Consider the following 24,135-nt stretch of genomic DNA (forward strand, 5'->3'; position numbering starts at 1 on the left):
TAATTGCATTGTTTATTAGCATCAGGAAATTACACATTAAGACTCAGCATCAGCTCTTTTGCTCTTAGATCTGTTGCCCAAATCCAACTATTTCCTTGACACATGACATTGCAGTAATTAGCTGCCCCAACAAACAGTGTGAGGGTTTTGTGGATCCTATAGCTTAAAAGGCCTAACATTCACATATTACTCCTAATGTTTCTTCATTTAAATTAAAAAAAATCTGTCTCTTCTGACAGTGAACTTTATTTTTCATGTCAGGTGCTTGGAAGCCAGTTTAACACACAGAGTAATTCTGGAATGAGGTTTATTTCAGTTTTAACAAAATAGTAGTATAGCATACTTATGGCAAGGGAGCTCATGGGTTTATTTTTTAATTCCTTCTAGTGTGGTCACTTTGGGCATTTTGGCCCAGCCTTCATTCCAGACCAGGGAAGAACAGGCAATAGCATCTTCTGGCCCCACAAAAATGCTATCCTTAAGAAATTAATAAGGATTATATGTACGTACATATTCAAAGATAGATGTTGCTGTAAGTGGGGAAGGCTGACAATGGCTGTAGAGTGCCCCATGGCTTCAGGGTCCACGTAACAGGAAGGGCTGACCTGTACAAGAAGAAGAAGAAGTAATGCTCAAATGAATGCCCTTCTAGTTTTCTTCCAAAGGACGTCATGAAGGTAAAACTGAATGTCTTTTAAGTGGCTGGCTAATGCATCTCATTAGCAGAATTAATTCACCCTGGGAGAAGTTATGGTCAGATATCTCCATGGACCTTTAAACAGTTTGTCACCTCTGCAGATTGGAGCTGAAGAAGAGCAAGCAATCCATCCCAAAGGCAGAGAATGACTAGTCTCCCTGTGAGACTTCAAATATGGTATCCTTTGAGGTTCCTATTTGTCACCCGCTGTGCTCAGTGTGCAGAAAGCCACTGGAGATGATGTGGTTATTAAGCACAAGATTGAGTGACCTATGTATATTGAATAAACCTCTGTGTATTGAATAAACTGTATATTCTTACAGTTTAGGAATTATTTGAATCCCGTTGGGCTCAGCATTTGAGTTTCATTGTTTTATACATGTTAATTTAATATATGTGGGCAACTTGCAGATCATGTGCATTGGTCCCAAGTGCCACACCTCAGAACCTCCAAGGACGTCTGAAACTTGCTGGGTCACACTTCTCAGCTTTTTCCCCATTGTTTTAAAGTTCCTTTTTTAAAAGGCGTAAAACAGGCCCTTTAAGCCTGGCAGGCATACTTTCACTCCTTAAGCGTGCATGCATGCATGCGCACACACACACACACACACTTACACATCCAACTGTACCATCAAAAGTATTTAGCTGATGGGTGTGTGTGTGTAAAAGGGTGAAATGGATTTATTATTTATTTGCCAGATTCATATGGCTGCCCATCTCACATAAGCAACTCTGGGCGGCTAACACAATAAAAACATCACTATAATAACGGATGCAATATATGACACACATAAAACAAAAGAAAAATGGCCACTGAGGCCATTTATTTGAACTCTTAAGCTCTGTGGAGACCCCTGAACTGAAGTATGGCCTCTAAATGCAAGAAAATCCCCCACCCCTTCTTTAATTGTCCTTGTGAGGATATAGATCATAGGAACCAGTTGTGTCTTTAATGCCATTTCGTATTCCTATTAAAGTAACCTATTGTGGAACTCTCCTCTTTACTTCTCACTTAGTTTTCTCTCTTTGAAGCTTCAGTGGCTTAAAACGAGACTGCTAAGTAACTTAAAATCAGTCTGCAATTTAGGTCCTTGTAATTTTCCAAGCTTTTATTGAGGTTAATGCTTTCCCTTTTGTTTTTAAAGATGATTTCATTCCCATCTTACTTTTATTGTAGGAAAAGTATTTGAGTCATTTGGATTGTTTTACTGTGTTTTATGTAAGGCTGGTCTATGACTGCAATCAAGATTTGATTTGATATATAAGGCTACCAGATCTAAAGGTTTGGCCCCCACATAAAAAAAGAGGACGGTTAGCATATTGATATATAAACACCTGCATCACATTTTTAGTTGTGTGGTCCCCAAAACCTCAGCCTTTATCTTTGGTTGGATTTTACTATTTCTTGCTTTCAATCATGTGTAATACACACACACACAAACACACACACACAGACACTCTGCTTGTATAACAAATACTACAATCGCAGCCCCTACATGGCTATGTAAAGCTGACTAGGGGACCCAAACCACCAAAGCAAAGGTGGTGTTGGACAAAAACTAAGCAAACAATAACGTAAGGGACTGTATTTTTTTTATAACAATGATGTGCTAAAGCACGATACAAATAAAGTAAGAATTAAAAAAAAACTCAGTCCTTTTCTGTTTCTCACGTATTTTCCATTAGAGTGAATCTTTTTCAGTAGAACTGAATTGTTCAGCAAATATGTATGAACATGTTTGCATTGCTATCTACTCTTTTGGCATTTGATCCCCAGCTCCACCTTAACTTCTCACCTCCCTCGCCAACCATACGCCTGGCCAAGTCTTACAATGTAATTCCTTGAAGAGGAGACTCCTGTTAGCACAACAAAGTTCAACAAAGGAGAGGAAAAATGAGAAGTTACGAAAAGGAAATCAACTTTGGCTTTGGATGTGCTGCAGCACATTTGGCTTTCCCAGAACATTCGGTTTTGAATTAGAATTAGCCTATGGTGAGACAAGCTCTTTGGCACAGGCAGTTCTTTAGTCTAGCCATTTAAAATAACTTCTGGGTACCTTGCCTTGGCAGGCCCTTAAAAAAAATGTTTTGTTTAATGGCACAGCAAAGTGCTTTGATTTAAGAAGTTTCTAATTTTTGAAAAGCAGTTACATATAAATATGTATTGCTCATTAGCCCACCTCCCAGTTTCGGTGATTTTACTTTAGGTAAGTGCAACAACTGTGATTTGCAAACCCTCAGTGAGGGCTGAGCATGCTGTACAAACCCATCGGAGCTGACCTGCTTGGTTCTGGCTTAGCACATTGTGGGAACTTAACCAATTGTAGCCTATTCAATAAACCACGATTCATTGCAATGTGCAAACCAGGTCAACACACGGTGTTTTAGATTGCAAGCTCATAGGAGCAGAGAGCTGTGCTCTTGTATGCTGTAACAGGCAAGTGCATATTGATAGATAGCAAGCTTAGTTCGCAGCAAAAATTGCACTTCCTTCTCTTAGCACCAGGACTTCCAGGTATACAACCTTATTCAGTTATTGCTCCAATAACTTCAGTCTAGAAATTCAGAGAATTCAGGGAATTCAGGAGGAGAGCTTGACTCAACTGTTATCTCTACGGTGGTGGGGTGTTTGTGTGTGTGTGTGTGTGATTCAATGAGTACCATAAAAGCAGGCAAATCTAGTCCAGTTTTGGGCCTCAGCTGCTAGTGACACTATGAGTGGAAACAGAATGTGGATATCCATTAATGATTGATTGATTGATAGATAGATAGATAGATAGATAGATAGATAGATAGATAGATAGATAAATGGGGGGTAGCTCTAAAGAAGATTTGATGACTTTGGGATGATTTTCAACGTTGTGATGAATTTCTAGAAGGAAGTTTACATATTTGTTTTCAGCGAATAAATTATGACTGGAGCAGTTATTATGGCTCGTTACTCATCCTGATAAGTATGGGATTATTTATCAGTGGTAAACAGGGCAGAAAAGTTATAAATAAATGAATTTCTTAAACAGGATTTCTACAAATATTTGACAGGATAGGCCTTTTTTGTGTGTCTCTGTGACTGGACAGTTTGTCTGACTTGGAAAGTGAATGGGTCTTGCAGTATATTTGGATAGCTTTATTTTCATCATGCTTTTGGAGATGTGCTGGACACACTGGAAGTCTCCTTCTCTGGCACAATGGAAAAAAGGATCTTTTATGTCATGGGCGCCTAATTATTCGCTGGGCATTGTCTAAGGCAGTGTTTCTCAACCTTGGCTGTTTTAAGACATGTGGACTTCAACTCCCAGAATTCCTGGGGAATTCTGGGAGTTGAAGTTCACACATCCTAAAATGGCCAAGGTTGAGAAACATTGGTCTAAAGTAAAGTAGTGACTTGAACTTTCCCTGAATTCAAAGGCTGAGTCAAATATTTTTCTCTCCAGAAGCAGAAAAACCCATCTGCACCTTTCCTGCTATTGGCCACTAAAAATACAATTAAATCACTTTTTTTTTTCTAGACAACCTAATCACCTGCCTCACTGCCTGATGCAGATGTTTGGTTTCCCTTTTCTGTAAGCTGGCATTGTGTCTACTGGCAACCACCACATTGCCTTTGCTATCCTGGCTGCTTCCAGAAAGCGAATTTTCTGTTGGCCAGCGTACCAAATCCAGCATTTATGTATGCGTGTGAACAGATGGGAAAACGCTGGCACGTTGTACGCTGGTACCATGAATACTAGCCGTGTGAACAAAGAGTACAGCATGAGATGGGGAGGGTTTTGGCAGCACTTCTAAAAACAGCTACATAATCACATAAAAAGTATCCACATGGGCTTAATAGCTAATGTTAAATGTAAGAACACGGAATTATTAGCTGCTGAGGGGCCTATTCTCTGTGAATTTAGTTAATCCCTTTAAATTTAAAGCCAACTAAGTGAGCTATCTCATGATGTGTTTTTGAATTTCTTTGTTTTGTGTACTCTGTATAGTAAACTTACCACTAATTTCCCTATGCTTAAGGCAGCTGTATGGTTCATTCTGCACTCAGCATCGAGTTGCTATATGCCCAAGGCAAATAACAGCTTGGGGCCATTTGGTCAGAAACATCTTTTTCTCTCCTTCCCTGGGTGTGCGTAGTTTAGCCTTCTTTCCCAATATGATAGTATCAATCTGAATTAAATGACGTAACTGCTATTTGTAGTAGTTTAACATGAATGAAACTATATTGTTATTTATTTATTTCTTAAAGAGTAGCTCTGCTGGAAATGAAATTATTGTGACATCCCTTGGTATTGGAGGGTTCTTTAATAATAATCTCTAATTTCAAAACGGTTAAGATTTTACTGAAAAGCTGGTTCTTCAACACAAACCTCTATCACTTAAGCCCTCCACAATAGGAAATTTCCCTTTTTTAAAAAAAAACTTATTTCCCTAAGTTCTCAACTGATATATCCTCATACAAATAAAACAAGGATAACATTCTGAATCCTGCCTATTGTAATAGAAATATAAGCCAGGAGTTTTCTGGATAGATGTCTGACATTTCAGTGAATCTCTGCTGCTTCTACTTTCCCTGAAATAAAGTTTCATCTTGATATGGAGGTATACTTATTTATACTGCACCATCAGTTTCTACAACACATCAGAGTAATACATTCACAAAGCAGAGAGACCCTGATTCAAGGAGTTTACAGTCTAAATTCCATTAACTCCTGCCTTTTCTTCTGTGCAAGGTATTATAGAAAAGGGAAGGAAGAAGCTTGGATTGTACAATTTGATTCTTTTGACTAACGATAGCAAAGTTATTCATGGATTGGGGGAAAAAACTTCTATGTATCACGATTCAGAGAGTGACTGCTATTTTTTTAACAGGAAAATGAAGAAAATATATTATCAATGAGACATAATCCTTCTGTCTTGCCTAGTGTTTACTAGCTGCCATGAACAAAGGTCCTGACATTACTTCTCTGATATTACAAAACCAGTGCTAATTTTCATAATCAAGATGATCATTTATGAATAGTTTAAGTTCTGGCTACAATAGAGGACTATTTATTCATTTTTTTAAAATCAAGAATTCTAAGTTTGAGTTATGAGGGATAATGAAAGCTAAACAGTGTTTAAATCAAGGGTGGGGGCTTCTAGATCAAGAATCTACAATTTACATTGGCTCAATAGCTTCATCAGGCTTGGTGTAGCATGCCAAAAGCTGTACTCTAAAATCGACAGGTCCAGGGTTGATTTTAGGAAAGAGGTTCAGCAGTTTTAAGAGGTAAAATACAAAATCCAGCTCAATGTTTTTGGCATCCATTTGGGAAGGGGGGCATCTGAGTGCCCCAAAAGGTTTTTTCTGCTATTCTAGATGGACTGAACTCCAACTCACAGCATCTCTCACTGTAGATCATGTTGGCTAGGACGGGTAGGAGTTAAATTCACTATATGTGGGAAGGGAGGGAAGGGGGTGGGGAGGGAGGAAGGAAGGAAGGAAGGAATCCAGCTGGAATGTCCCAGATGACTGCCTCTTGTTATACATTCTTTGCCTTTTCATCAAAAACCAATGGCCTTGTTTTTGTTTTGTCTTTCCCCTCCTAGCTTGAAAGTAATGAGCACTTTCACAGGAGGTCCTAGCCAGTGATAGTTATTGTCACCAAGATGATAGAAAAACAACTCTAGCTTTCCTCCCCTTCTCCATCTCTAATAGATTTTCACCTCCCTCACCACCCTTGTGTCAAGAGCAGAATCCTAATGCCTTATGAAAGGCTGTGTGGTTTGGCAAGCTAGCCCACACTGATCTAGCAGTCCACATTTGTTTCCTTTGTAATGTATTTTATAATTGACAGGGGTTAAGGCAGGTGAATTCCCACACATCTATTATCTTAAATTCTTGAGTGTCTAGTGTATTTTCAGCTGTACAGCTGCTAAAAGGAAGAGACAATCCTTCTTTGCCACACATTCCTCTACTACTTCTTCCTAAAGTTTATCCATTATAAAATGTTTTGGATAGATACATGATCCAGAAGCAGCTTAGATACTGATGACAGAGAGGCAGACATTTTTTCCATGTTAAAGTAATTATCAAAGGAACTTTCTCTTTGAACCCTGGTAATACAGAACAAACCTTTACAGAAAATAAAAGGTCTGAATATTACAGGAAGCATTGTCCAGATGATTGTCATTCATTTTGTATCTGTTCACCAAACACACAAAATGTCATATCCCTTGTTTTTTGCTGCTCTTCTGAGTGTGTAAGCCTTATTGGAAATGATAGCAATCCGTACACAAACTAGGCAAACTGGCTAAATGGGACAAGTGCTATATATAAAGTATGTCCACATATTCCTTTTATACAAAAGAAATATTTTGCTTCATTTTCTATTTAATGTTACAATGACTAGAGGCAGCTGCAATCTAGACACAGTCTAGATCAGTCTTCTCCAACCTAGTTCCTTTCAGATGTGACTGAAATGTACATCTCCCAAGCTTTTACTGTCATTGCAAGCCAGATTCTAGGAATCCCTAGAGAAAACCCTGTACTCATGCGGGTAGATTTGTTCTGAATGGACTCACTGACTTCCATGGGGAAAAGTAAACAGCCGTTTGCTGTTGTGGGAGGTACCCTTCTCAAGGTGTATAAGTTATGAGAAGCAGTTTTAGTCACTACCTATATTGTCTTCTACAATCTGCAAAGCGTATGCAAAAGTAATCACTCAATTATTGCAAACGTTACGGTGAGAAAAGACTCTTTCAGACAAGCATCTTGTACTGTTATCCAAGTCTTACTGATGTGGGGAAAATTCAGTTAGATTAGTTTTGTGATAGCTGGACTGTTGTTATTATCCTGACATGCACACCATTGTGTTATACACCCTGCAGTTGGTAGGAAATGCCACAATATTTGTGTGTCAAAAACTGAGGAACCCATCCTCAATCAAATGATTGTATTCAAGATCCCCCAAACTGATCAGTCAGTGACGGTCCTTGCTGCTAGCACAAGTCCTCCCTCTGTTGCATCTGCAAATGTTGGAACTGCAACCCACCCCTTTAACCTTCTGCCCCCAGTAATACAGGAAATAATTTGCTAATGATTTGACTTTCTCTCTTTCTAGTGGTCTGTTTGCAAGGCATTCAAATCCTCATCTCAAAAGAGAAGACTTTTTTACTTAAGCATAACACACACTGTTTGAAATTAGCCAGGTGTTCTAAGTCTGAAAGAGAAGGAATGTTTCACTACATAAATACATGAATCATAAAGTTCCCAGTCTTAGTTTTATGCAGTGCAAAAATAATATAGTGATAATGTGAGAAAACCTGAAGAAAATAACAAGAAAGTAGTCTTAAGGAGAGTGGGAGAGTGGAGAAATCATAGAAAAGGCCACTACAATCTCTAAAGCATTCCGTAATATCCAAATATTTGAATGCTTGAATGACGTTGGGGATGGGATGGCTTTCTAAGGAAAGCCAGACCTTCTGAGTTAGGAAAAGGCACTGGAGAAAGACACCCAGATATCAGATTGTAGGCAGATGATGTCAGTATCATCAGAAGAACCATCAGATTTTGTGGAAATGGGGTATTTTTCTAGGAGACCGCTCCCATTACCAAAGAATATGTTCAGGCATGATCTGTGGACCTGCCCCCCTGCAGCTACCAATTTCTCAAAACTCAAAAAACACAATGGAACCCACAATGAAACTCACAACAGAACCTCAGGAAAGAGAAAAACAAAGGAGCAGCCCTTTGTTTTAAAGAGGGCCAAAATAATAATACATAACTGGTTGAATTCACCTGTTTATTCCAGTGAGATTTTATCAATCCATATGCATAATTGTAGCTAGCAGCAAGATAAGGACTACAATATTAGTGTTTACAATGCTCATGTAACTCAATGCCAGAATGGTAATTGCAATGCTGTGAGAAAGAATTATACATGAGATTTTGTTGTTACTTATGGAGGAGGTACTTGTAGATACATTCTTTTAACACTTCCTATTGCTGGAATGAAGGAAAACGTGGGATCATCGTTGTACCAACAGAATTATTTTCAGAAGTATGCATACAAGAGTTTACTTAGGAATTTCTGATCAGCAAAAAGGTAAAATTGCTGCTGCTGGTGGCAATGGGAAATAATTATAGTGGTTCCCATATATAATATATCCCCAAAATATAGTGGAATTTAGTTTGGATGCCAAGGTTACTACCTAACATGTATTCTTTCTCCCTTCTCTCCATTTTCAATGCTTTGACTCATTTCCTCCAAGATGAAACACAAAGCACCTTCATTCTCTTGTTGATGTTTTTATTATTCAATCCCAAATCCCACTACTTCTCTAACTACTGATTGGAGTAAAAAAAAAAAAAATGTAAAACTGTGAATCTCATTTCATACTGAATTTGAACTCAAGGCAGGGAAAGATAAGGCATCCTTCTCTGAATTCTGCACTGAAGAACAGTAAAGTGAATTTTTGGGACCACTTTGCAAAAAATACAATAGTTCCATGAAGATTTAAGTCGTGCAGAACGTTTCATTCCCCAGTCTATAGAATTTAGGTCTTTTATTCTTCTATCCACTCAAAGGAAATTGTCAATAGAGCAGGGAGAAAGAAAGTTTCTATTTCTCTTTATTTTTCAGTAGGCGAGCATGTCAGGGTTTGAATAATTATCCTTATTATCTCATTATCTTTATAAAAATGAAATAAACTGATATTCCCAATGGGCAAAAATAATAGGAACAGCCATGGAAAGATTTATATGCTTGGTTTGGCCTAGTGAGTTGTAGGCAATCCTCTCGTTTATGCAGGTTACTTTTTTCAGTAGCCAACAGCCAGAGAGCACGGGAGGTATGGTGGTTAGATATTGATGCTACTGGAAGGGGCAGGGATGGAATTTCAGTGTACCTTTCTCTATTTGGGTAGTTTAGGGGAATTCATAAAATGTTAATGCCCATTCCTGCCAGAGGCTTAATGCATCTATTTTATTTGCTTTCCCACTGAACATTGGCACAAAACTATGAATTTAAGCCACTTACGTTTAGGGGGTCCAGAAGAGTCAATCTATGATAACACATCCACCATTTTATTTCATTTGATATGCTCCATCACCTTGGATATTCTTTTTTTGTTAATGGAGAATACCGTTTCAGAATTAAAAACTGTCAAAGAAATGCCTGCTTGAATAAAGATGCCTAGGTGCGCTTCAATAAATATAAAGTTGTTTCTTAACAATGCCATTTAGAAAAAAATTAGATGTTCACATTTCCTCTTTCATATTGAATAGAGCAATATTTCAAAAGTGTGAAATTGTGTCTGCTTACATACTGAGCAGACTGGATGAGACAAAATGACAGGCAAATGTACTGTCTTACTCTGTTTTATTTTTAATTAATTATGCCAAGGGCAAACCTACAAAGGAGTAACCAATTCCACTGTTCAGTGTCTCTGGAAAGGAAATGAAAATGACTTCATTTCCCGGGGGGACTTGAGGAAACAATTTACACAACAGGGAAGAGCAATGAGTCATCAATAGCAGCTTCATTTCTGGCTTGGTAGTGGCTTAATATTAAATAAAAAGAAAGAAAAACCACCTATTGACCATCTCATTTCACAGTAGATACCTTCCAAAACTGAACAAAGGCAATGTCAAACTTGATTTTACATTCCATTTTTAAACTGAGAGAGCAAGAATAATTTAACCAACTAATTAATGGGGATAATTTAAGGGAGAATAATTCTGGAAAAGGATGTGATCTATGCTTGTGGTGCTGTCGATGTTGGATTTCATTACCTCACTATTTTCCATAAGTCCATGCTGTTCCAAATTCCATTTCTCATTTCACCCATTCAGATATAGGAAGAGAGTATCCCTAATTTCATTCAATATCTGACTACATTTTTTTTTGTTAAACTTAGTGTAATCCACTAATAGTATTCCCCTCTTGTCAGTAAATAATAGCAATGATAATTTCTTTTATTCGTTCAACTTTAGTTTGAAATTTCCTCCTCCCTCTCCTAATGCAATGCCCAGGGTTTTTTTTAGCCTAATTATCTCAATCCAACCTTTGTTTTCTTCTGCAACTGAATGAAATTGCTTTTTGCTCTTCATGCAGATTAATGAAACTGGGCTTCTGCCTCAAAGAGGGGAAAGGAAAGGAAAGCCACCCTGGAATATTTTCCAAACCGAATGCTTTCAGTACAGGGATGAGCAACTGCTACAGAGAAAAGCAAAAGGAGCAAAATATTTGTGGGCGTTGCTGACTTAGGTAGTTTCTATAATTCGTAGAAGCAATGCTTCATCTTTTGAGGTGTGGAGAAGCCCCAGGGCAGATAGCACATGCCTTGCAGAATTTTAAATGACAGCCTCGACTATTTTGAATATAGATTCTTTTCCTTACTTCCTGTCTTACAGAGGAAACAGGGCTGTTTTGGAAATACCTCATATACAGGTTATTAATACATTTCCACAAGGTCTTTAGTCCCTCACTCTCTCTTAACCTGTGCTTCTTAACCTAGCATTTTAGACATTATTTAGAGAATAATCTGAAAATGCAAAGAGGGTAGCAAAGAAGCACTGCTTTTTTTAAAAAATCGTTCTTAGGACAGCTTCTTCCCCTCTCTGCCCCGATTATATTCCACTGCAGCCTTCCCCAATGACATGTCCACTGACTCATTTCCTAAAACAGGGATAGACATCTCTTAGGTTCATACAACCCCCAGGCTCCATTTTGTGGCTTCAGAGTATTCAGGATGGGATTCAGACATTCAGTGTTCAGTGTGTTTGTTGTTGTTTGCCACTAAACATCATCCACAACTTAGAGCTTGAGAAAAAAGTGTGACCTTGAGGACGAAAAAGGTTGTCCTCCCCTGACTGATAAGGTCCATGGTTAGGAGTTCTCTTTTAAAATTTATACATCCTCTGTCTTAATAATGTGCATGTGTACATTTTATACTTGTTAGTCTCATAAGTGATCCTTAAGTTGTGGTAGTTAAGAAGATAAATTGTATTTCTAGACAATGAAAGCAACTGCCATTCCTTATCCACAGAATTTGGGAGGTGAAGAAGGTTCTAGACAATGCTGTCTTTCATTTATAGCTCTCCGGTGTTTAAACATCTCTTTTGCCAATTTTTATTTAATTAACCAGGAAAAGATGGAACAGCTTCACAAGACCCTGTGACTGGATCCGACTGAAATTCTCTATCAGAAAGTATCCAATGCTGATGGCATCTGAAATGCTTACAATACAATATTAATATGTCCTTTCGCAAGTCTATGTTCCGTGGCTTCATTAGTGCTTACTCCACAGGAATTGGGATTAGGACTGTAGCCCAATTTAATCCTACTTAGACTTTTGCAGGTAAGAAACAGATACACAGGGTGAGATTGCCTACAGAAGGATTAGTTCCGCCTCTCCCATATTATTTATATCAATGCAGAATTACTACAGAAAAGAGAGTGAAGCTGAGGTGAAAAAGTATTCAAAGAGTTAAATACAGCATTCTATTGCCCATTACCCTGGGATTAAATCCTATTGCTCAACAGAATTTAGTTGTGAATAAACACGCATAGACTTGAGTTTCCTACTTTTGAGAAAATTCCACTCGGCTGAAGTCCTATGCCATGTAACTAGGAGTTAATCCTATGAGCATACATCTTTATCCTATTAAAGCGAGCGCATGTATTTTAGGTTGCATTGCATAAGATTCTTCCATTGTGCATACAATAGGCAGGCATCCCGCTAGCTAAGATGACCAAAGGTACCATTGGGGCTTTCTACAAAAAAAGGGATATGTAGTAAATTGTAGTAAGTATAGAATTCTTGGCTCTTAAACCAGGTAGGTGGCAGTATGTGTCACCTACCTTGGCTTTTAAATTAGGTAGCTATCTCATCTAAGTATTCACCCAGTCTGACCCTGCTTAGTTCTTTGAGATCAGCCACCCTTGGACATACTTAGCCAAGTTTGGCTGATCTTAAGAAGCTAAGCAGGGTCAGACTGGGTGAATATTTAAATGGGACACCATCAGGAAATCTTAGGACTATAGGCAAGGCTGGGAAGTAAAAAAAAAAAAAACCCTCAAAAGAAGGCAACAGCAAACAATTTCTATATCATTTCCAGGAAAACTAAAAATCTAATTGAACCTGATTCAAGGGAGAGTTTAATAACTGATATAACTGACCCTTGCCAATGAAATGGCAGGAAATTTGGAAGCCTCTCTAAGACAGTTTGAAGTTTTGTACTGGGTGCCAAGCAACAATTTCACCTCATATTAATCTGTCTCCTTTGACTTCCAACTGGGAGAAGAGATGTGACAGCTGATCAAAGTAGAAGAGCATGCTAATCAGAAAACAAATGACAGTTTTTAAGAGATTACTTTTGGGATTTCTGAGTCTAGGGCAGCGATAAGGGAGTCACAGCTGGTGTTCATTAAACAAAAGGGCTGCCAAGGCCAAGGATTAAGGATTGATGAGATAACCCGCCTCCCTTGAAAGAATGATCTTCAGATTATAATAATGAGATTGATAGAGTTTGTAGCGTTGTTGTTTCATTTTCAGGCATCTCTCCAGAGCCAAAAACTATAGAAAGTTAAAACTTCCCTTTTGAATGAAAGCTAAAACAAAGCAATACATTTTAATACAATAACCATGTGAAATGAGTACTGGGTTGAAGATAATGATTAATCAACGCCCCTCTGTGTATATTTTATGCCAGGGTTTGTTTGTTTGAATACACCTTGACATAATTTGTATTTCTGAAATTAACATCCAAACTTGAATAGAATTATCTTTTGACTTTTGTGAATTATGCAATGCAGTTCTTCCATGAATTAAGGGGACAAAAAGATCCATACCAGGGGACGTTGCTTGCAAAAATGCATGTATCATGGAAAATGTTTACATTTTTTTCATAGCTAGAAAGATGCCTATGAATTTTTAAGTTGTTCAAAGTGGTGAGGAAATCAGATAGGACTTGAACAAATGCTAATGTTATGGTGAGTACATCAGACTGACTCTTCCATCCTTAGGCAGTTTGACTTACAGTCATAAACAGGTTAGGATACAAACAAGACAACGTGTAATACTGATACATTTCCTGGCCAGTAACTTGTTTTCTCTTTTCCACCTTTTCTGCATCTAACCCATTCTTTTTAAGGAATGAATCCTTGAACCTTCCCTGTGAATTTAGTCTTCATAAAGATGGATATACAGATGTATAACTTCATCTGTGTTAGGAAAACTATACAAAACTTCCTTGTGTACGGTAGCTACCTCATTTCAAGAGCAGGCGCTTTAGTGAATGTACCAACTGATGTAAGTGGATATAAAAGGTGACCATTCATCTGTTCGCCTCTGAACAGATGTGTTATGGGGGGTCCTCTATGTCTGGGGATACATGCTAAACAATAGAAGAGACTTACATGGTGGACACATCCAAAAATCATATCTTGTCTTATATGTAGTGAAGAATGAGCTTAAGTCACCTTCCTCTCAATGAGAAAAAGAAGTATCTACTCAAAATACAACTTGTGAGAAGTGGACAGCTTAATACTTGAAAGGAGGTGAAAAATGTAATTTGGAACTGAGTCCACTGCACCTGCATTTTTAAAGTTCTACATAGCACAATCTGGTTGGGGTCTGTTCAGAAGTATTTTGGCTGAATTCAGAGGAACATACTCATGCTAAGCATTTATAAGATGGCATCTCTTCTAAAGAGTTGCCAGGAACACTTTTTTTCCAAAGCATAATGAACTTAGTGACAAGAATAAATGCCAGTCATGCTTCCTTTTCAGAGGCGAGGCAAAGCAGTGCAAGCTCTTTTCAACTCACCTCAAAGCACTGAAAACCATTTCCTCATTTCAACTGAACCTATCGTATTATTTTTTCAAGACCTTTTTCTATCCTTGCCTAAAAGTGCTAATCAGACACCCAGAGCTACTGTAAAAGCAAAAGCAAAATGGTTTTATAAACTATCAGTTCTTAAAGCGACCCTGCCCAACCCAAACAAAAACTAAAGTCAAAACCAACCTCTCAGGAGACTCAAGAAGCCCATGCGCTCAAGTTGGAATCGGTGCCTTCAGTCTCCAGCTGTGTGACTGGGAAAACTAAAAGGCTCATTGCTCCTCTGAGAACAAAAAACAATTTGCCCCATCCACGCCCAGACCAGAGGAATGCATGAAAGGTCAAACATCACTCAGATGCCTCCAGGAGGTAAGCTTCCTTATTAACCTCAGAGGTAGCTGGCATTCTGAAGCCAGCCTGGATGAGTTTCACAATTCCTTTCTCTAAAAATGCTGCTTTGCTTTGGCAGAACGCCCATGCTTTGCAATAGGTAGAACTTCATCTGCTGAAGCTCTGTGTAGTCTGAAGCTGCATCTGTTACGTTTTTGTCCACTTTGCAGCTAGGAAAAGTTCAAGACTCCTCCAGAGAAACTGCAGGAACTCTTGCTAAAGGATCTTAGGACCTAGGGGTAGACAACTTGTTGGGGGGGGGGCAGGTGGAGGGAGGGAGGCTTGCCTATGGGGTGAATTAAAAAATAAGGTTTTGTAGGCAGCATTGTCTGCTTGGCTAAGGCAGCAGGGATGAAATATTTTTAAGGAGTGGCTATTAAGCAATTCTGTTAAAATGCTTGTCTTGAAAATTGATTAATTAATTATCCTAAAGTATATGACATCTACTCAAAACTTACTTTGGAGATAGCGGTGTTCATCTTATTGCAAATCTCTTGGTCCTCAGTTCTAAAGGCCTGAGCCCCAGATGGGAGTGTTTGGGCACATGGTGTGTCACAGAAGTAACCAGGTAGCAACCATAAGGCTGCTGTCTCCCACTTTTACCAGTCTTCTAGGATGAATTCCTATACTACCCCCCACAAGTTTATATTTTTCTTTTCCTGAGCAGTTCATCATATTTTTAAGCAGTTTAAATTTCTAAAATCCCCCACTTTAATTTCTAAGAATGGTAATGGGTAATCCTAGAAGTATTCTTGGACACAAAGATGATATGAAAGATACTACTTTCCTTTGTATCATGCCAGGTCCATATTAAATTTAGCATTCTCAGAATCACAAGTACAGATAGTCCTCACTAATGCAGTTGTAAAGTGAAATGTCACATGATTGTGCCAACTTATGACATCAATTCTGGCTGCGGTCATTAAGTGAATCACCTGTGGTTGTTAAGCGTGATGTCACATGACCACAACTTGCGATTTCCTGCCAGCTTCCCCACTGACTTTGCTTGTTGGGAGCCAGCCATGAAGGTTGCAAATGGCAATCACGTGACTGTGGGACACTGTGACCATCATAAATGGAGCTGGTTGCCAAGTGCCTGAATCACAATCACATGACCATGGGGATGCTGTGATGGCTGCAACTTTGACAACTGTTCATAAATCTCATTTTTCAGCACCATCATAACTTTGAATGGTTGTTGATCAAACGGTTGGCAAGCAAGAACTACCTGTATTGGAGGCTGTACTTGGAACTTGGAGAAAAAACTTTTGCTGCGCACATGTGTGCACACACACATATATATGCTATGATCTTGTGAGCTTTTTGTAAATGCAAGATATTCTGAAGGGATTAATAAATAATAAGTATTATGAAAGTCTCCTAAATTTTCCTTCCCTGTCCATAATTTTTGGTTATGTTCATATAAGCAATATATACAATTTATTAAAAACTATATTCTGGACTGTTGCAATGTGTCTCTTTGGGAGTGAGTTGATTTTACCCATTCATTTATTTACCTAAGAAGGCTACACATTTCTGGGGAGGTGGGAGAATAATATAATATGAACTCCCCAAATAATACTAGGAGGGAAAAAAAAGAGAGAGGCATTGACTGAGTGTAGCAATCTTCTCCATTACCTTCTACAAAGCATCTTCATGTTACTCTATCCATTCCCAGAGGATCTCTCAAAAAGTCAACAGCCTCAGAATCCAGGTGTTTCCAGAGGCATTTGCAATATTTAACTAAAGAGCTGGTCAGCCTCAGGAATCCCTTAATCCCCTGAGAGTTTTGGATCTTGGAATGTTGCAAATAGAGTTTACTTTTTCTTTAACTTATCTTCAGGAATCAGGCTCTATCTGAGGTTTGTAAATGTCCCATATATAGACCTTCAATAACCCTGAGTGTATCTATTCACTTGGTTATCCCCTTATATCCTCTCAAGTATGTGATTAGTTTATCCTCATTATCCTGTTGTGTTTGGAGAAGTGCAGATCCTCCCTGTCTCCCACCATCAACACCTCATCAGCCTTGTTTTGATTCTTGTCAGGCATCCCAAGGCTGGTGTCATCTTGCTTTCAAATGCCTTATGGTCAGGGAGGATGCCCGTTGTATTATTTAAACAACATTGTCTCCCAAAGATGATAAATAGTAATAAAGAGCTGGAGTCCTCAATTTCAGTATGCCTGAAGGAATTCTTTACATCATGATGTGAAATATATGGAAATATATTGAAATAGAAACAGATATTGCCATAAATCTAAATAGATTTATTAGATATTTCCATAAATCTAATACTCAGGTATACACAAACAAAACAAAATGCTGGGCATATCTATAAATATCTATATCTATCTATCTATCTATCTATCTATCTATCTATCTATATCTATCTATCTATCTATCTATCTATCTATCTATCTATCTATCTATCTATCTATGTCTTATATCTAAAAGCAATGTCTATATAATGTTTATATTGAATCATTTGGCATGGTTGAGTTTGCAAATGATATAAGCTGCTGTGTGCGTCTGAGCAGTTTGCATCAAGATTAGCATAACATAAAACTACAAGCTACAACTGGAAAACATCAGGGAAATCATTGGAAATCATCAGAGGGATAACCAGTTAATATATGAAGCATGTAAATATGGGGGCAAACAATATGGGCATAAGCAGGGATAAATACACTACATCATAGGTGAACAGTCCATGTCCGACAAATTGCACGCATCCCTAACCTATTTTATGGCTTGGAATCTCTGGAATATGGGGAGGAAGAATTATTTTAAAGATTTGGGGAAGGGGATTAAGGTGCAGCCTACTGTACACAGTTTAACCCTTAAACCCTTCAACCTTCCCAACTGGAATGATTGTTCTTATTTGGGATAGTTGTAAAGTATATTGGGTCTTAATCCCTCCATTGAGAGAGAGAGAGAGAGAGAGAGAGAGAAAGGAAGGAAGGAAGGAAGGAAGGAAAGAAGGAAGGAAGGAAGGAAGGAAGGAAGGAAGGAAGGAAGGAAGGAAGGAAGGAAGGAAGGAAGAGGATAAGGACTTTGGACTTGCAAACTCTGTTGATGTTCTGACATCATCATTCACATTCTCAGCAGCTTCTGGCCATAAGAAAATGATGCGTCTTTATGCCAAGTCTACAAGGACTTTTAGGATATTATTTGTTTTCTATAATGAGCTACTTTTCATTCTCTATTACTCTGTTTGTTAATACATCCTATATCAAGTGTAAGTCATATATTACTATTTATCATAAGCAATATTTATGAGTTGGGAGCTATGGCTAATTAAACTGATCCATTTCCACTTCAGAATAGTAGGACAATGTTATTTTGAGGCAATCGTTGAGGCAACTATTCTGAAACATTTGAGAGACAGAACATCTGGCTAACCTGTTGCGGAAGACCCACATTCCAGCAGTGTATCCAGATCTGCCTTCTGTATTTCTTAGGACTGGTCAAGATAGCAAAGATTTGACCAGGCAATCACCAGATATTGATCTCCATTCGATGGTAACTATCTTCCTTGCATCCTTAAAGGGCAATCTACCTGCTACCTGTGTCCTCCTTCTTTTCCTCCTCCTGGAAATAATCCCTCCAATCTCCACAAGTTCCACTTGACAAGTGAAAGGGTGCTCTGAACTTATCCTGGAACTTCCATTTGTGAAAGTGAAAAAGATCAAATAGACATATAAGGCAATGAGAGTCTTCCCCAAACTGAGTTTGACTCCTGCTAACAATATGGGATAGTTGGCCACTTCCCTCTTATAGGACTTTTTTTTTTTTTAACTTCTCAGTTTAATTGACAGTTTGGAGTTCCCTGCCAATTTCTGGTACTGAAGAAATCTGAACGTAGCTTTTTAAAAATGTCAGTCAAGTCTGCCTAAGCGCAGCTCCCAGCTCCCACAAACAGATACTTCAGGCCATACCGGATGGCCTTGTTTCAAAGATCTTTTCTCTCTTTCCAGTCTCCTTTATTTTGCTGAATAACAAATAAGAACAGCAATGAAGTGTATTAGTCCTTAATTTATGTTCCTCCCTGACTCACTGGTGGCTTTAAAGACTTATGAGACAGAACTTTCCATTTTAATAGGAACAAAGAAACTGTCTGATTTTGGAAGAGACTTTGTCACGTAGACAACCTTAATGCTAGTGATTTACTTCTCTACACTTTACTGCTTCATCTCACACACAGACACACACACACACACACACACATCAGCACTCTTTAATCTTCATTATCATTGCCTGCTGGTTTTAAAAATTAAATCTCAGATTTAATTTAATTCTCTGATACAGAAGAATGAGTAGCCCTTGTGTTTGTGAATGACCCTGCTCATGGTCAAGTAACCTTTACATGTAGCTACAAAAAGGTAAGCTGGTTCTGCAAGACTTAGGGAATAAGTAAGTGTAAAATAGTATGTATATAATACTATTCTGCTATTTTCAATGGTATTTATGACCATAGAAGTTTTGTAGAGTTGGAAGGATCCAAATGGATAAGCAAACAGTGAAAATTAATTCAGAACAATCTTAGTAATTTGTAATGATATAATCTTTTTAAATAAAATTCCAAGTTAGTAAACTCAGTAGGTTGATACCATTGCCACATGGCTCTTCCAGCTAGAGCATATTAATGCTTTAGCTGACCATCATCCCTGAAAATATCTCAGCAGGGAGCCTGGTGCTTATAGGCATTAACTATAAACCATCATGAAAAAATTATGACACGTATTCTGTGACATCACAGTGTGGTCCCCAGACATTCACATATTGCATGCAAGTATGTATATCATGTAGTTTGCCTTGTGACACTATGGTGCATGTTTTGTCACTTGCCCTCTCTTTTTCTTACAGATGCCTGTATTGGCATTTGTTTGGACCATACATATAGCACAGAAGATTTTTTGGAGTGGCCTGCTCTGAGCTAAGTAATTGTTTATTTGGGAAACTGCATCCAGGCTCCTTTTTCCAAAAAGATGGCTGGTGCTTTCAAAGCCAGCTATGCCTACCATTCTTCAGACTATAATCCTGGAACCCAAGCAAAGGCATGGGAATGATTTTTGTGGTCCCATCTCATCACTGCAGTTTTTCAAGACCATCAATCCTATTGTTATGCAATTTCTAACCGGATGAAGGTTTGGGGTCAGGAGTGAATTAGGCAATTTTAGTATGTAACATGCTGATTCAGTGACCTAACATCTAAGCAGATGGGTAGTATAATGGTTTAGTGCATCTACCATAAAAAATAAGAAAATGATATGCTAATGGGATATATTGACCAGTACTTTTTATTACATTATTAGGAAAAAAGGAATGATTTTTTTATAGAATTCAAGAGATTGCCCTGGTAAATTGACTGTCTGTATAAAATCCCTGATTAGTTTGGAAAACAGTGAACATGATTATGAACAATATATGCAAACAGAAATGAAGAACTTAGCACCATTGTTCTATGAACCAAACACTCACTGACTTCTTTTCAAGTTATCAAATGAATAAAACCATGACTTGCGTTATAGGATTTACATAGGTGAATCTATAGAGCACACAAGCCTTCTTAGAAATAGGATCTATTCTCTAGAATAGAGATGGTTAAACCTCTTATAACCAATAGCCATGGCTGCACAGCAGTGATATTATGGCATCAGAGTAGGTTTTTGGACCACTGTCCTTTAGATTTGGGGGAATCAAACTTTAACAGGCCCATTAAACTTACTGGAGATTTCTGACATTTATGTTACTTGGATTTTTTTTCCTTGCAGAAAATCATAAAATTATGCACTCATTATTTATCAGTTTGCAGCTAAATTTTGGTGCTATGACTAGGGGAATAAGGGCCCAGAGCTCCCCCCACCAAAAGGGGGAGCTTTGGGCTACATGTAGATGGCCCTTTTCTGCTTTAGAATGTTTCTGAGCTTTAGGATTACCGCTGTCACTGTTTATTCCACCAATAGCTGAAGGTTTGTATTGGCATTTATTTATTTATTTTTAATCTTTGGTTTTGATTTTCAATTTTATTAAACTACGTGACTTCATTGAACCCATTTCATGGCCCTTTTGTTCTGTTTCAAGCACTTTAAGTTGGAAAGAATGCTCAAAAATTTTACAAACAAAAAATAAACTTGATGGGTAAAATTTGGTGAGAAATGAACCAAACTATAAGAATGAACTGTGTCCTGGACCTCATTTGAGATAATCCAATGAGTTTGCTACTGCTCCTTCATCTGTAGCACAGCATAGTATGAGAGAGAAATTTTTAGAAGCCAGAACTAATCCTTCCTTCCATGGCAGATAAAGTTTGCTTTTCGATCTGCTGCCTGGTAAGCAAAAACACATCCTTACAGTGCCTGCTCTTAAGTGTATTGTCTGCTCACTTACATGTTTTCCTTATGAGCAGCATACAATGGAGATACGGAAAAAAAAAGAATGAACAAAGGCATGAAAGAAAAGGGAAAACAATGCATTTACCTGTTCTGGTATGTTATATGGGACTTCTAATTTCTCTTGGTTCTTTTTAGCCACACAAGGGTTGCTAGAACTGATGAGCACAGGAGAACTGATTTCCAAAGTCTGCCTTCCTGTGGGCGAATGGACCATCCTGTTGAGGGTATTTAGGGCAGTCGTAATAGAGAACTGCCTCACGCTCTTCCTTCTGGATTCAGATCCTTTGCAGAAAGTGGGTGACTCTACCCCTTTTGGTCTAGGTAAGAACTTTTGTAAAGGAGAAGCACATTTCAGGGTGGAAGACTGGTAAGTTTTGCTCCTCTGAAGAAGTTGCTGTGCTGTTGTATTTGGCTGGAAAAGGGGCAGGGGGAAGAAAAAAAAATGAGACTTTGTTGGTAGAAATCCAAGGATGTTAAGTTCCAGAACTGAAACTCCAGGAACTGCTTGAATAGGTGTCTCAGGCAACATGCTAACTTGTGTGGGGGATGGCGCTACTGACTGGGTCTACACACAGTGCTAAGTCATGGCTTATTAAACAATCTTATTGATGTTTTATCAAATTTGCAAGGCCATTCGACTCTCTAGTGACTCTGAGTGGCATACAATATATATATATATATATAAAAACAAATTAACAGCAACAATAAAAAGAGGATTGTGAAACACTCAGAAAGAATAAAACCAACACCCTCTTAACATACAGCATTCTCACAAAGAGCCACCATCCAATTTAATCCAGAGCTTTTAAGGGCTGGTTTGAAGGAGGCCAGGGTAGGGCCATACAAATCTGGAGTGTGTGGGTGTGTTTGTTGCTGTTCCATAGAGCAAGAGTTGTGACAGAGAAGGGTTACATTCTGAGTTCCATCAGGTGGCAGAGTTTAATCTATGGAACTTGAAACATGCCAACTCTGTTGGAGTGAACACATCAGGCAGACATTATAGGAGATAGATGGTCCTTAGATAACGAGGCCCTATGACATGAAGGTGATAACCAGCACCTTGAAATGTATCTGTAAGCCTACTGGTGACCCCTGCAGTCACACAACAGAGATGTGTACATGGGTATACCATGACATGCTCATTGTGGACCAGCTGCAGCTTCTGAATGGCTTTCAAGGACAGCCCATATAGATGTGACCAAAGCATGAGTGACTGTCTGGAGGGCTTCCCAATCCAGAAATGGACAATTGGTGGAAAAGATAATTCTGTGTGAAGGCCTTCCTGGCTACTGCTGCTATCTCATGCTTCAGGAGCATTAGTGCACCATTCAGGAAAACTCCCAAATGGTGCACTAATTCTCAGTGGGGAAGTGAAAGCCCATTCAGGACTAAAGATGGCAAAGTTCTGGGTGATCCTAATATATACAGCTGGGTAGCATCAGCATACTGACGATACCTGATTCCAAACAGACAAATGACTTTTCCCAGCAGCTTCATATTGATGTCAAACAAGAGAGGGGAAAGTGTTGGGCCTTGTGGCATCCCCAGCATAGGGGCCTCAAACAGGGGTCTTGTGGTTTGAACAAGCCACATTTGAGTGGGTTTGCACAACACATTAAGCCATAAGCCATGGTTATAAAACAAAATAGTTCGATTTGCCCAATTTACTAGAAGAAAATGGATAATCCACATGGATTATTTGGTTTTGGCTCAGTATGATGTGTGAACCAAACCATTGGAGTTTGTAATGGTTTCATGGTTTATCATTATGTGTGGATTCAGCCACTGTGGCTTACCCTACACAGAATGGTTAAAACAAACTATGACTTATCAGAATAGGCAAATTCCATCAAATTCTTTATCTTAACACCAATCATCTGGGCAGTGGGGTGATGATGCAAATGATCACATCAATATATTAAGACTACTTTTATGATTTTTTGCTGGGTGGATAGGAACACAAATCATGTGTACAATCATATCAATATGGATTTTCTTTTTTGCGTATTTATTAATGCGCATATGTATATTGTCATTAGAGATGGGGAAACAATTTGAATCATGTGAAAGAAATAAAGCTGAGGCAGCATTCTATAAAAAAAATAGAAATACCCTGATGAGTCCATTATTACCAGTCTCAGCTCTTGTAGCAGCCTTAGCTATAAACAGGATATACTCTAATTTTTTTAAAGGCAAGGTTATCCTGTCCCACTCACTACTTCCAATACTTGGCTAGAGAAGCTTCAGGTCTCTTTTAGTTTCCTGCTATCTGTCAACTGATGAGTATGAGATGGCTTTAAGCAACCGTCTGATGGATCCCATGAGAGCTTTTTCTCTTCTCAGCACCTGAAACTGCAAGCCATGATCAACTGTTTTCACAAAGAACATCCTGTGAGAGTGTGTGGTATGTCTGTATAGTCATAGTACATTCAATAAATTGTTCTTACCTCCACAAACAAGATGGGGAAAATTCCAGTTCTATCACCCAACTTGCCCTCTGCCCAATTTTCATCTATTCGACTGATTATAGTGATTATATCACCCTGAAAGATAATAATCATACAGACTAACCAGCATAGTTGCTTATGCTTGATAGAGGTCCAGTGATTTACTGTACTATAGTGAGGGATAAACTACATCAGCTTGATTTGTAGCCATTAAAACATGAAAAATTGTACTATACAATAATCTTGAAATGGGTGATTCTAAACAAGGAATGTCCATCAGAGGGTAAGGACTTAAAAGTGATGAAATGATTTGTGATGAAACTGTAATGAGTGAATACTGGAAAGACTATTTTAGAGATCTGTATGGGACAGACAGTTATATGTTGA

The 24,135-nt window shown here is 38.4% G+C and overlaps 1 protein-coding gene across 3 annotated transcripts in view; it reads right to left on the reverse strand.

Moving 5' to 3' along the window:
* SH3RF2 (SH3 domain containing ring finger 2) overlaps nt 1-24,135 on the reverse strand; it is a 72,714-nt gene that overhangs the window by 14,283 nt on the left and 34,296 nt on the right. For 2 of the 3 annotated variants that reach the window (XM_015887767.3, XM_025165540.2), the window contains exons 4-6: nt 23,749-23,844; nt 21,387-21,713; nt 511-605 (exon numbers count right to left, since the gene is read on the reverse strand). In XM_015887767.3, coding sequence (XP_015743253.1) covers nt 511-605; nt 21,387-21,713; nt 23,749-23,844 — 518 coding nt within the window. The remainder of the gene's footprint in view (nt 1-510; nt 606-21,386; nt 21,714-23,748; nt 23,845-24,135) is intronic. The other variant, XM_025165541.2, reaches the window with a different exon arrangement.

This window comes from Python bivittatus, unplaced genomic scaffold (genome assembly GCF_059951505.1).
Source record: "Python bivittatus isolate LINGU-HERP-01145 unplaced genomic scaffold, Pbiv_v1 ctg000080_np1212, whole genome shotgun sequence".
In the NCBI taxonomy this organism is placed as follows: Eukaryota; Metazoa; Chordata; class Lepidosauria; order Squamata; family Pythonidae; genus Python; species Python bivittatus.